Source organism: Aulonocara sp. 'chitande type north' Nkhata Bay, linkage group LG14, assembly GCF_057382095.1.
Source record: "Aulonocara sp. 'chitande type north' Nkhata Bay isolate Kocher_YH1m ecotype deep benthic linkage group LG14, A_spYH_male_GT1.1, whole genome shotgun sequence".
NCBI lineage: Eukaryota > Metazoa > Chordata > Actinopteri > Cichliformes > Cichlidae > Aulonocara > Aulonocara sp. 'chitande type north' Nkhata Bay.
This window is the reverse complement of record NC_141357.1, coordinates 12297021-12311217: the sequence shown is the minus strand read 5'-3', so window position 1 is coordinate 12311217 and position 14197 is coordinate 12297021. Positions and strand designations below refer to the sequence as shown.

The following is a 14197-nucleotide window of genomic DNA, read 5'->3' as shown; positions in this document are numbered from 1 at the left end:
ATCTGTGCTCTGCTTCATCCCATGTGGACATACATGTGGACACCTACGCTGTGCAAAGAGCCAGTGTACAGTAATATGACAACAGCCTTTTCTTCTGTCCAGGAAAATTGAACCTATCAGAATGAAGTACAATGAGGAAATGGGCTGTTTGAGTGTTAAGAAACCTCACCCTTTAACATCTGCTGCCGATGAAACAGGCAGTAATGTAATAACGCACACAGAGAGAAGGGAATTCAAGAATCTTGCAGAATTTCCCAAGAGAGACAGAGGCAGAGAGATTTTTATCTGGGCGTGTCAAAAAAAAAAAAAAAAAAGCCAACAAAAAAAAAAAAAACATAGGCCTCCATCTGGCCTCTGCATTTGTATGGGGCTGAACTGGAGGAAAAGAAAGATGAGGGAGGGAAAGGAAGAAAGAGAAATATTGTGAAAAGAAGATGAAAGCATTTCAGTCAGCCACATTAATCAGAGACAGATTGTTTTTGGCTAGAAACTCAACCTATGTACAGACAGTGATACTAACACTGCAGGCTTTGCTGTGTAGACTTTAGCACAAAATACCCCAAACTACACCCACACTTACAGATGTGAATGTACGTGCATATATTAAATCCAGATGAGAAAGAGCTATTCCCATATGTTCCATCATTACCTCACCGTGTGTAGCTTAAAGAGAGAGGGAGATGGTCAGGGAGGTGAAAATCCAGACAGAAAAAGGAGGGCAGAGAAAAAAAAATGATTTGAAGGAAAAATCATTTTCCTTCAGAGTTCCAGACCAAAAAAAAAGGAGGGAGGGGAAAAAAAGCACTGCAAAATAAACAAGAAAGGAGATCACATGTTGAGCCAATCTCCCTGTAGAAATCGAAAGGATTTATAACCTGAAATCCTAAAGTGTGAATGAGGACATGATGGGAATGGTCGGAAAACAGAAGAATTAAATAGGAAGAATGAGCAAAAGCAGAAAATAAAAGGAGAAGGTATGCGATGAAGAGCTCTTCTTATAAGGAATCCAATTACAAAACTTTAAAAGCATAAAAAACAAGGCCGTAAAGAGATTTTTAATCCTGTACCTTAGTTGTTAGTTTGCTATGATAAAATACCAACAACATGCTGATAGCCAACAGCACACAGTCAAGGAGACCTGGGAAAGGAGAGTGGCCGTCAACTTTTCAATAACCGATTGCTTTATTTTCTCAAATGTCACTAAAATAGCCACAAAGTTATGAAAAAAAGTTAAACTATGACAACTATCCCCAACTCAAACACAGCACAAACACAGAGGGACTATCAAACTGTCTGCATTAAACAACTCTATGTCACACTGTGCACTTCATTATGAAACGTCATCTATGCTGTGTCACTTCTTCCCTTTCAAGGAAACCACGAGCCAACAAAGCCTTTAATGTCAACCTAAAGGCCATAAAAAGCTTCAAACTGTTTAACAGGAAGATGGCAACGCCACAGAGGAAGAACAACTCATGGATGACTGTTACTTTATTCTTAACATGCAGGTGACTAACATTCAATAGAGGTCTTCTAAAAACAGATGCAGTTGTGCCTACAACTGCATCTGTTTTGTTTCTGTAAGAAGGAAATGCAGAGTATGGTTTTTCCAGGGAATAAGAAACCCAGTGTAAAACTGTGGTCACAGCTAGAGTTCACTACTTGATGCAACTGAGAAAAATTAGGAAGCCACAGTAACAACAGAGGAAGAACCAAAAGAGACAAAACAGGAGACGACGATCATGATTTACAGATGGAAACATACAAGCACACAAAAAGAAAGCAGTACAGACCAAATACAGAAAAGGCACACAACCATGCCCACGCAGGCAAATTCATGTGCATTTCAATGTGTTGCAGCTCACTCCAGAGGAAAAAAAAAAAAAAACATACACACACAGACACACAATAGCTCTAATGTCTCACTAACACAGAGCTGCAGTGCTGCAGTCCCCATAGTGTCAACACAAAAATGTTTCCCACAGACACATTCAAGCACATGACTGCACACACATACTGTCAGAGATCTAAAATCCACTTCCACACATCGCTTTAAACGAACCACCACTGAAATGCAAGGTTGTGCTCTTTTTCTTAACAGAGCTAGCCTAAAAGGACTCGGAGAGCTGCAAAAACAAGGCATATTTTCACTACCCTGTCCTACAGCTCCCCTCTTATACATAGCCCAACCTGGAAGTTTTCAGTTCCCGTCAGTCAGTCCGCTATTTGAATGTCAGTTGACAAAGACAGCCCGGAAAAGTTGCAAATGTAAAAGTCTGAAGCTCATATCAAAAAGAAAATTATAAAAGATATAAACGACTTGCAAATAAGAAAAAAAGAGCAAGGAGTGAAGTGATCAAATTTCTTCAGCGGTCAGAGCCAAACAATGTGTAGGACAGGAGGAGAAGGAGGAGGAGGAAAACAGAGGGAGGGGTGGAATTACAGCACATTCCAGTTAAATCAGTAAGTAATGATGTCACATTAAGGAAAAAAGGAAAAACAAAGAAGAAAGCGAGCAAGAGAAGTGGGGTTAAAAAGCCAGGAGTAGATAAATGACCCTGAATTAGCTAAGGGTGCTGCTGCACTCACAGAGTGTGCAAGCATGTTTTTGTCTTCATTTCGCACTCTTGCACACTTACATCACCTTTTTTGTCACCCACTTTTTTGTCACCAGCTGACACATGTGCAGAGTGTACAATTTCTGAAAGGCACACCCAAGCAGAAGCAATGCTCATCTGTATTTTTCTCATGAACAGGAAAAAACAAACAAGTAGAGCAGCCATTTAAGTAATCACCTCTGAAATGGGGGTGGAGTGGTGTGTGTGTGTGTGGGTTTGTGGGAGAGGGGGGATGAAAGCTGTAGGAAAGTCCAACAGATCACGTCCTCTATAGGTCCCAAAGACCCAAGAGAGAGATAAGAAAAGAGCAGAAAATGGAGCCATCGGGGAGGAGGACAAGCAGCTGCTTTTAAAACAAAAACTAAACAACTTCCTTTATCTCATTCTGCACATCCCAAACACAGTGACTCACACTCACTCACACACACAAATGTAAAAGCTTAACAGCTTGAGGGGGAAAAACACATAGCTCACAGTCAGGTGCTAAATGTGACTCATTTACACACCAAGTTTATCTGTGCCCTGTACACATTGTTAGCAGTAACTGGGTTAAGCTCCTAAGAAGTGACCGAGCTGGGTCTGAAACACTCAGTCATTAATCACACATGATGGAGCCCAGTATAAAAGCTATGGCCATTCCATGGCCACTCACATTTCCTGATTCTAAACAATACTAACCATATTAATGTGTCATCTTCAAGCAAAGCGTCGCCCACCACAAGTACACAAAGACACCGCGGTTGTCACATTTAAAAGAGTCGTTGCTAAGAGTCGGTTCTGGGACCTTGCAGAGTTGCAAGTTTGAAAAAAATGACTCAGAAGCAGGGATTTCACAGGGTTTAGTCCTGAACCTGCATTAACCAGTCTTTAATTCTTCAACTCTAAAATTGAGGTTTGCAAAATTACTTCAAGTGATAGAGCGTGTTTCACAAGTTTAATCAGTTTTTTTAGTCTATAAACCCAACTTGCACTCCATTGCAGCTGCAGTGCAATCAAACAAAGTCCCACAAATGCCTTAAAAACAAGAAAAGTGTCAAATGTTGTAAGACTGGATCAACCAGCTGCAGAAGCATACTGGCTGCTTTACTGTAAGTATCTAAGTGTTAAATAACACTTTCGCCACAGTCACAGGATCTTACCATGTATTTACACAAAGGAACGTGCTTATTTTTATGCTCTTTCTATTGGCTTCAAAGGAAATTCTGCATCTTATTTTAAGTTACTGCTCAAAACAAGAACTCTGAACAGAATCATCAACTTCGAGGTGCAAACCAAGGATGTCAAACTCATTATACACAAAGGCAGCCCACTTTAATCTTAAGGGGTAAAGATCAAAGTAAAACTATATGATAAATCTGTATTGCCCAGACTATCCAGTACTTATAAAATATGAAGTTTGCATTAATGAAAATGTCCTTATAGTGAAAATACAGAAACTTCCCTGTCGTTTAATTATGTTAGTTAATTACTTTGATTCCGTATGAAGGAATCAATCAGCAGGATAAGTTGAAAAACTTGTTTTACAACTACAGTTAAAAAAAATCAAAATCGATGCATACCTTCATACTTTTAGTGGGCGGATTTGAGTATTTACTTGGCCAACTCTGTCCCCCAGGCCTTATATTTGACAAACCTAGGAGGCATTTTTGCATGCTTTTGCATATGCCAAAACTGTTAATATATTTTTTCCACTCACCAATTAACCCCAGTATAATATAACAAGAAATGCAATTTTTCTTCACAGTACCAGTCCAAATAAACTGCATGTAGAGAATGCTGAGGCACCAATCTGACGAAGACAACAAAAACATTCCTGCTGCACTGAAGATTCCCACTAGCCCCCATATTTCTTAAACAGACATTAGGAACAAATGGGATCATTTTGTAATGCTGGCTGCCTGCCAAGCTAAGCAATTAGAGAACCAAGGGCTTGGAAGGAGGGGTGACCAAAATGAAGATCCTGTGTGGAGATAGGAGAAACTTCCAGAAAGGCAGCTGTCAGTGCAGTAGTTTTTCCTCAATGAAAGGCATACAAAAACCTGCATGGGATTCAGGAAAAAAAAAAAAAAAAAAAAAACCAACCTCAAGGATCCTGATACTGTGAGAAACGAGATTCTCTAGCATGATAACAGCAGTCAGGTCTGAAGGAAACAAGACACTATTCAATACTATCCCAGCCAGGAAGTGTGGTGCTGGCAGCATCATGCTGTGGGGGGATTTTTTTTAAGCAGGGACAGGATGACTCATCTGGGCTTATGAACACCGAATGATGCTAAGTACACAGATGACCTAATGAAGGCAATAATGCACCAGGGGAGCATCTCAGACTAGTATGAAGGTTCATCTACCAACAGGATAATGGGAAAACTGATCCTGAAGTCATGAGCCGGCTGTTTGTGACATTCAAGGCTCCGGTTGCCTAGGTAACCCTCTAGTGACTTTATTATCAGGTCATATGTTAATCAACAGTATTCTTCAGTCTGGTACTTTCAATCACACAGAAACAGGAAAAGTTTATTTAGGGCCCCGCCCACTACTCATAGCAAGCGGTTATTTCCCTCATGGAAAGATTACGGAAAGTCATTCACTCTCTCTGGTTTCCGGTTGGCACCTCGCTTCCAATGTGGACACATTTTAAGGCCCCATCCGCACACTCAGCTATTCGCTTGTCACTCATCACTTTACACTTTGCAGCTGCTCACTAGCAGAAATTTCTGGCAATGCAGTGCGCAGATTCAGAATTAAACACAACGGTATCACAAGCAAACTGTGACTTTGACTTACGTGATTGAGCTCCCTCTGGTTTCCATACAGAGCGTGGTACCTCCTGTATTTGCCCTGGCGATATTTGTTGCTGATGAAGCGTCTTCTCTCTTCGCTGCAGCTCGAAGGCGACAGAGCTTCACTTGGTGGGACATTAGCTGCCCAAAAACTGTTAGCCCGCTCGTTGCCTATCACCAGGAATAACTGCGACAAGGGCAGGGTGAACAGGAAAATAAATAAATAAATAAAAAATGAAGAGAAGTACTTCCACACTTATTCTATTTTTCTTCTGTAGCACTTACTAGATCAGATTACTGACACTTCTGACCTGCAGGTTTATAAAACAATATAATGAAACCCACACAAAACCACCGGTAACTACTGCCTCGGAAACTTCCACAGAGATGAAACTAAAACTAAGCTGTCTCAGCTCCAAAATGATTAATTGCAGAAACATTATATTTGAACATACTAGTTAATTAATCTTAAGACTTTAAATATTTAAAGAAACTGGACATAAATCCTTGTCTTTGGAGTCTGTTCTAATTTTTATATCAAAAACGTCTCAACAATTAATTAGAGAGAGAATTTCTATTTGTACCTGAATAAGCTCTTCTGTCCAAACTTTCTTATCCATCTTCAGACTTCGAACTTTTGAAATGCTAGGGCCTAGTCCTCTGTGCTCCCCTGGAATAACACACATACACATATTAAAGCCAAGTTCAATCTTGACCATATTATAAGCTCTGTACGGACAACCAAATAACTCTTTACAAACAGACAAAAAACAAACAACAAGTGCAGTGAAATGATTGATTTTTTTATATTTCAAGGCAAAAATCACTGCTGACCAAAGAGAACACGCAGGCTACAACTAGTCATTAGGTTTAGGAGGTAATTACTTTCACACAGGGCCAGGTAGCGTCACCTAAAAACAGCATTGTGTTTTAGCAAAGGGTCAAATACATTTTCACAGCACTGTACAATTACTGCCCTGTGGTTTTATGCCTCTGCCAAACAGCACAACCAACCAACCACACACTGATATCAATGTGTGTCCAGGCTTATTTCACCTTAGTAGAAAAAGACTTTATTTACTAGAAAAATCTATTAAGTGTCTGCATACTAAAAAAATAGAGGTGCAACAAAATCGGAGGTGACCGCAGAGAAGCTACAAGTCCTAAAGTACGGCTGCCTCACACTGATTATCAGAAGCACACATAATTCGGCCAAGAGTTTAAAGGTGGGTAGTAGAAGTGGGTGACATAGCCTGACATTTATATCATGATTCTTTAAATTATAATATTAATATTTCCTGTGATAAAAAACAAAAAAAAACAAAACATGCCCTTTAATAATGGCCCAAAAAAGTATTTTTTAGGAAATGATATGAGTGAAAAACAGAAGTGAGCTCTGACCACTAACATCTAAATAGTCCCTGAGAACAACTGAACATTTGTCCTAAACTGGAGTGTTTTCCTAAAGAACTTCCTGAAATATCACATCTATGACAACTGATGGCCACGACAAAACAAAGTCACAATGCCTCTTGTGCTGGAAGCCACATGTTAATTCTGATACTCAGCAACTAAAAGTCAAAATGCTGCTAAACACAAAGTATTCACACTGACAGCCCAAAGCACCGCACAAAAACAAAATCAGAACACACAAACCTGCGCATTGTTTGCACACCACCACACACAAATTGATGGCGGCCCACTCCGGCTTCGGTGCTTCACAGTCGGCGCACAGACTGTTGCTAGACTCCGCCCAGATCCGCTCAGCCACCTCGCTGTTAGACAATGCCTCACCTATCGCGTCTCGCATAGCATTCACCCACTGCTCTCTCATCTGCTCTGACTCTGCGATGAAGCTGCGGAGAGAGGCAAGCATATGGACGAGTGTTAACGCTGACATGAAGGTGAGAAATGACGCTTAGATCGCTGTTGTTACGCTAAATATACTCAAGACCTGGAAACCACATAAACTCACAGAGGCAGACAAGCTTCCTCTTTTCACCCTGTCTGCTGCATGCTCAGTTTATCTTCCCTTAAATTAGTAATACATATAAATATACTTTACAGAAATAAATTGAGTAATTATTTCCTGCCCTGAAATATTTCTGGATGTTACATGGGAACAAAAGCACAAAACCACAGATACAGTACTTTAAATACAGTAAAAACACTAAATACGGTACTTTAAAATACAAATCATAACATTAGCTTAACAATTTAAATAAAAAGTTGAATCATGAATTTCAGAATAATTCAGTATCAGCTGTATTAGTATACAACTAAATAAATTGAGTTAAATCAACAAAAATACAGATAACTGCCATTTATTTGGGTTTTGGAAATGTAATGGAAAATCTGAGCACTGGCAAAGAATTACATTTTTGTCCAGATCTGAATCATTGTCTTTTCTTATTACTAATTTCTTTCATTTACATTGCTGATGTAGACATAATGAGAGAGAAAAAAACTCCTCCTTTTATTTTTAAACATTTCTAAATCTTCAACCTTTCTTATTATTACCAGGTCTGAATGAAAATGACTCTTTCACATATGTTTACAGTCAAGAGACTCAGAGCCAGTACACTAGTCCACAGAAACACACATTTCCCCATCCTGTCATGCTGAGACCCTGCACTACAGGCGCAGGCTGTGAACTGTCAGCCAAAAGACCACACACCACATGCACTCATGCACAAACATATCCCCTGCACTTCTTCGCACAAAAACACGCACACACACAGTCACACAAAAGACTTTTCACATTCTTGAAAGACGACCAGCTGAGGATTGAGGGACTGTGGGAGAGTTCTCACTAAAACAATATGACCTTGTAACCCAGCAACTCAACTGAAGAGCAACTCAGATGCTGATAATGAGGAATGATCATCGTCTCTAAACTGTCTAATTAGCATATCCTATTATCATATATATTATCATATATATCATATTAGGGGCAGGGATAGCTCAGTAGGTAAAGTGGTCGCCCCATGATCGGAAGGTCGGCGGTTCGAATCCACTTAACGGCTACCCTGAGGTACCCCTGAGCAAGGTACCGTCCCTACACACTGCTCCCCGGGCGCCTGCTTAGTGGGCTGCCCACTGCTTCACTGAGTGAATGGGTCAAATGCAGAGAAAAACAAGTAATTTCCCCATGGGGATCAATAAAGTATCCATTATTATTATTATTATTATTATTATTATTATTATTATTATTATTATATCCCACAGTTGATCTCACATAAACAGTTTTATATAAATATTATATTATATATTTATATAAACCCAACTACTTAATTACTGCAATAAGAGGTGTGATAGTCACACAAACATGGGAAAGGTGTGAGAGCAGATTTCATTTCTGTGTGCATGCAATACCTAAATATGCGATAAGGTGTGGTGAGATCAAAGCTTCGACGATCTGAGACCTTAATGTTTCCTACATTCATCTCAATAGACGTGATACCCAATCCAATACGATAGTCCTGTAAGAAATGGAAGATAAAATGTAAATTACACTGTTCCAACAAATCAAAAAAACAAAAACAAACAAAAAAACCCAAAAAAAACCCCATTTCTTATAATTCTAACAATCATTAAAGTAAAGAAAACAAAATGCAATTATCTTAAGTACAAATCTGTACACACAGCTGCACCCAGAGTTCTTACATCAATATTTTTGTAGAGGAAAACTTTATCTGAGGCAACAACTGTGTAAAGTTTGGAGCGTAACCCTTTTAGCTCCAAGTAGCCCTGATAGTCTGGGGCTAAAGGTGAGCCGGGGTTCATGACAGTGTGCCTTTGGCGCCCACTGGTGCAATCCTGCAGTACAGTCACCCATTCATTTCGTTCAGCTGCAATGAGAGCGCATAGGCATGTCAGATCAGACATGAACGTAGTAAAATCGGCACCCACAAATATATATATGAACTGAGTTAACTGCATATTTTGAGACATGGGAAATAACTGTCTGTACAAGTGTAAGCACATATATAGCTGGGTGAACAGACATACCTTCACTTTCAGCCCTAAAGATGAAGGTTCGATTGTTTGTAACAACTTCAAACTTCAGCTCCCCCACAGTGGTCACATTAGTGATGAAAGCTGTTGAGATGATCCCCTTAGAATACACGTCCTACAACACAAGATAGCACAACACACACTCAGCATCTCAGATTAGTGCTGCAGCTATCGATTACTTTAATGATCAGTTATTTCATCAATTAATCAAGCGATCAGTGAATTAAAAGCAATTTAAAATTAACCACTCATTGGTTTCAATATTAATTGCATTGTTTTAGGTCATTTAAATGCATATAACTTCATTGTATTTACGTACCATTAAAAGTCATATTTATTAAACAAAACATTTTCATAAATGCAAAAAAAAAAAAAAACAACCCACAAACAACTAAAAACAAGTACATTGGTGTCAAATAACATAAGATATACATGCACACTAAACTAAGGTATAAAAAAAGATGCCTTTGCTAAGCATTTGTGGAGGTTTCTCTGACATTAAGAGGAGTGTATCTAGTTAATGTGTGCGCATGTGTGACCCTTTAAAAGAGTTTGTGGTGGCTGTCACACAAAAGCGAGGACATCAACATTCTCAGAACTGAGGCTTGCCCTTTGCTTTGATGTAACGTTTCCTGCTGCAGAAGACAGATGTTCTGATGGTGCACAATAAATAATTAACGTTAATAATGTCAAACTTAACAGCACTGAGTCAGTGACACAATTTTAGTTACAGAATAAAATTAAAATCAAATTAAGATTTTATATTAATCCAAATCTGCAAAATAATGTAACTCACTTACACCCCATGCTCCTCTCGCCCCTGACCATCAGCCTTAATAATGGCTCATCTGCATTTTTTACTTTAACTCCAGTAACTTTATTATCGCTTTTCACTGTAAAACAAACAGCAGTGCATGGGAGCATTTCCAAAGTTTGTTTTTCTTCAGGTTTGATGAAGGACTCTCATTACTGCTGTTCTGTTACGAGTCTTTTTCTTTTTTTAAACTGGAAGCTGCTTGGCCTTAATATTGTCATACTTTTTATTTTCACGAGTGCGCCGAGACACGTTTCTACTGCAGGCCTATTTTTAGTGGTAAATGTGGGTGAAAAGGTCACATTTACATAGTAACAGCTGAAGAGTTTTATAATAAAGCTATTCGCATTACTCGAAGAATCATTGCAGCCCTAAAAATGATCAATACCCATTTAGTATGTCAACAGTATCTCCTGGACAGAGTCATACACAAAAACAGCGCTTCCGTTCTGTGCTTGTGTCTGAACACATCACTGAGTTTCTGGATGCATTTGTTTTGTTACCTTGTCAGTGTCAAAGTATCTCAGGTAGTCAGCATCTAGCTTTACCCATCGTCTCTGGTAGTAAATAGCCCTGTGGATGAGGACAGACAGAACACCGAATAAAAAAGCAAATATCGCTGCCCTGTGTTTGTTTTTTAATTCAATCAAATATTTGTGTAATATATATTCTCTGATTTTTTTTTAAGCATCATCATTATTATACCCCTGAGGTGGATTCTTGTCCAGCCAACCCATCTTGATGACAGCAGAAAGCTGAGAGGTGTCTTCTTTCATGGTGGAAGCCAAAACACCAGTGTTTGGTAAGTAGAAACTGCCTTGCTGGCTGTGGAGACTCCCTTCATACCTATACGTGTGTGCGCACACACAGACACACGCAAACAGAAAAGGAAAAAGAAAGAAACATCACACAAACTTCATAAGCAATTACATTTTTCATCAAAGTTTAAATCAGACAAGTTGTGCAAAAGTTTTGACAAAGCTAACTGTGTAACAATATAATTTTATAATATAATTACACAAAAGAGGTGAAGATCAAAGATTAGATTTCTGCAGCACTGACAGTTTGACAATATGTTGTGCAATAAAATGAAAGTAAATTGAAACAAAGTAAATACAGCAGCATGTCTCAAATTAACTTACACAAACACTGCAATAAATGGACTGGTACTTATATAGTGCATTTCTATTCTAACTCAACACCCAAAGCGCCTTGTGTAACATTCACACAAACACTCTCAGGGTTCAGTAATAAGGATATTTCAACATGCAGACTGGAGTAGCTGTGGAATCGATCACTGACCAATTAGTAAAATTAGTGGATCAATACTCTACCTCCCAAGTTACAGCCATTCAGAATAATCAGCAACCAAAGGGAAACAAAACCCTGCAAACAGTGTGCTTGTATTTCAGTTTCTGAGGTTTGCATTTGTGTTGTTTTATGACTCACTCATAATCGTCGAGCACTCCATCGTCACTGCAAAGGGAACTCGGCCGCTTCTTTGTGTAATTTGGCACTTGCAGGGACATATCCTATTGGAGGAAACGGGAATGATTCACAGGATATGGCAAGAAGAAAGAAAGAGCCGAAAAGCCTGGGAGTGGTCCGATTAACAATTTCTTACCCTCTCTGGTGGGTTCATTCGATGACCAGCGGGACCAAACAAGTCTGGCTCCTCGTAGTCATTAGAATTTTCGTTGACCGTAGCCAACACTGAACAAGAAGAGAAAAGGAAAACAAATCAAGATTAAGCTAAAGTCTGGAGCAGGTTTTGCAGAACCTGAGAAACTCTGGAAACATGATATAAGGCAAGGCAAAAAGTGAGTCACACTAGTAAAACTGGATTATGTGGATATGAATTTGTAGTAATTTTGGCTGTGTCAATGTTTGTAAGCGCAAACAGACTGAATTAATAGTGAGTGAGTTTTAATGGATATGCACCAGTTTGTGTCGTCTTTCTCTCCCCTTAAAACTGGATTTTCAGGTTGAGCATCTACTATTAAGCAGAGCCGTATTACCACTGAAACATTATACAATATTGAGGTGAAACTGTTGCAGAAGATGAAATTCTGTGGTACATTAAAACTGAAGGCAGTGGTTTGCAAATCGTTAACACACCACATGTAAAATAAAAATCAATCAACTGTTAAAACTAAGATTTATTTAATGATATGCTTGCTTTGAATTTGAGACCAGTGACATGTTTAGAAAAAGTGAGGACAGGCCCATGCTAAACACTGTGTTGCAGTACATCTTTTTTTTTTTTTTAAACCACAAACAGTAAAGTGTGAAGTGAACAACTGCTGTAGTTTTAAAAAAATATCGCTGAGCATAAATGGTTCACATGCATGCCACCCATGCTGTGTACTCCTACTTTACTGATAAAAATCTCTCTTCTCATTTTGATTGGTCATACCAGACTCAATGGGCATTTTTTGCAACTGAAAAACAAATCCAATGGCAATCATAAACAGGACACAGTTTAGCCTTAAAGTAAGTTTGGAGAACAGACAGCTATAGCTGAACACTCTTTGCGGTTCACCTCTGCAAATTCAAATCAGTGAACTGGAACTCTCAACCACGCTCATGCTGCTGTCACCTTCAGTACTTCGAGGCCTCTTTTCTTGTATTGTTTGTTTATACTTGATCAAATATTTTCAGAGGGCTGCAACCAGTCCAGTTTAACACATAAGCTCCTCCCCTACATAACCATGTAATTATAATACTTGGAAAATGTGGCACTCTCTTGCCAAAACCAACAAGACCTTTTGTGAAAATGGCATTACCTGTTTGACAGGCGATGTTGCTGCAAAGGGTTTAGATATTATGCAACAGAAATGGTTCACAGACATGTAAGCTACCCATACTGTGTGCTCTTGTGCTATAACAATACAGTTGATGGGCCATCTTCTGCCTTAAGCACTCTTTTTCTCTGTGTGGTAGAATTTTAAATTGCTTATGTGAATGCAGTGACAAACTGCATTCACTTTGTTAATGAACTGACACCTGGTCCCTAAGATGAGGCTGTTATTCTGAAATATTTCTCCAGATACTCTCTGTGATGAAAACCACTCTACCTTTGCTCATACAAGACTCACCCTCTATAATGTAATCTCTCTAGATCAATAGAAATACCAATTATATGTGAGATTTTACACAAAGTATTTTTTTTAATTAATCAATTAATTTGTTGCATTTTGTCAAACTTTTTTATAATCAGTTGCTGACATTAAGTTCAAAATTAAATACAATGACATGTTGTCTTTGTATGATTTTCAATCAAATCTAATCCTATTGTGATTTCCATAGAACTGCATATTTCTTGTTTTGTGGACACTGGGTTTAAATGATTAAATATACAGCCAACATGACTGGATACAGCCTTTTTATACATGGTAATCATCTTTTCATAAAAAAAAGAAAAGATGAATACCAGAGTGTTAGTGAGAAGAGGTTTTTTCTTAAAATGGAAAACCAGGTTGGTTAAATTGGCTGGTGCCACCAAGGCAAAGACAAGTGAGCTCCCTGAAAGCCTGCCTCAGGCATGCTTTTATCAACACCTGACTAGGTGTGGCCAATTAGCACCAGCTGAACACACTGAGGAGATTAGAGGCTGCAGAGGGACGTAACAACCAACTTGTTGCCAATCAACAAATCTAATTTTAAAGCACTCTAGGCAAACAGGAGGAGCAGGTAGGATATCTTCAACTTTTACCTACAAATGTATATTATGATAGTGTCATATTGAAATAGCTGTAGGATGATTTATAGAAAATATTTTAATAAACTCACCTGCTTTGGAGGTCCCTCACACAGTTAAAATAAGCTATTTGAAGTTATCTGACACGTTTGCTATCACAAAAAATGCTTTGATGAGGAAGCCCTATAATTTTAATCTACCGGCTAACATGTGACAATATACATGCTTGTGAATGATATTCAATAACTCTGTATGCATGAAATTAAAG

At 38.7% G+C, this 14197-nt stretch overlaps 1 protein-coding gene across 5 annotated transcripts in view; it reads right to left on the bottom strand.

The window, feature by feature from the left end:
- Positions 1-14197, bottom strand: part of arap1 (ArfGAP with RhoGAP domain, ankyrin repeat and PH domain 1) — a 60863-nt gene that overhangs the window by 24250 nt on the left and 22416 nt on the right. For all 5 annotated transcript variants that reach the window (XR_015124621.1, XM_086260991.1, XM_086260989.1 and 2 more), the window contains 10 exons: positions 11854-11942; positions 11679-11761; positions 10935-11075; positions 10733-10802; positions 9410-9530; positions 9065-9249; positions 8774-8880; positions 7055-7254; positions 5983-6068; positions 5403-5585 (listed from right to left, as the gene is read on the bottom strand). Coding sequence is in view for 4 of the 5 variants with exons in the window: in XM_086260991.1 (XP_086117117.1) it covers positions 5403-5585; positions 5983-6068; positions 7055-7254; positions 8774-8880; positions 9065-9249; positions 9410-9530; positions 10733-10802; positions 10935-11075; positions 11679-11761; positions 11854-11942 (1265 nt within the window). In the remaining variant the exon portion in view is untranslated. The remainder of the gene's footprint in view (positions 1-5402; positions 5586-5982; positions 6069-7054; positions 7255-8773; positions 8881-9064; positions 9250-9409; positions 9531-10732; positions 10803-10934; positions 11076-11678; positions 11762-11853; positions 11943-14197) is intronic.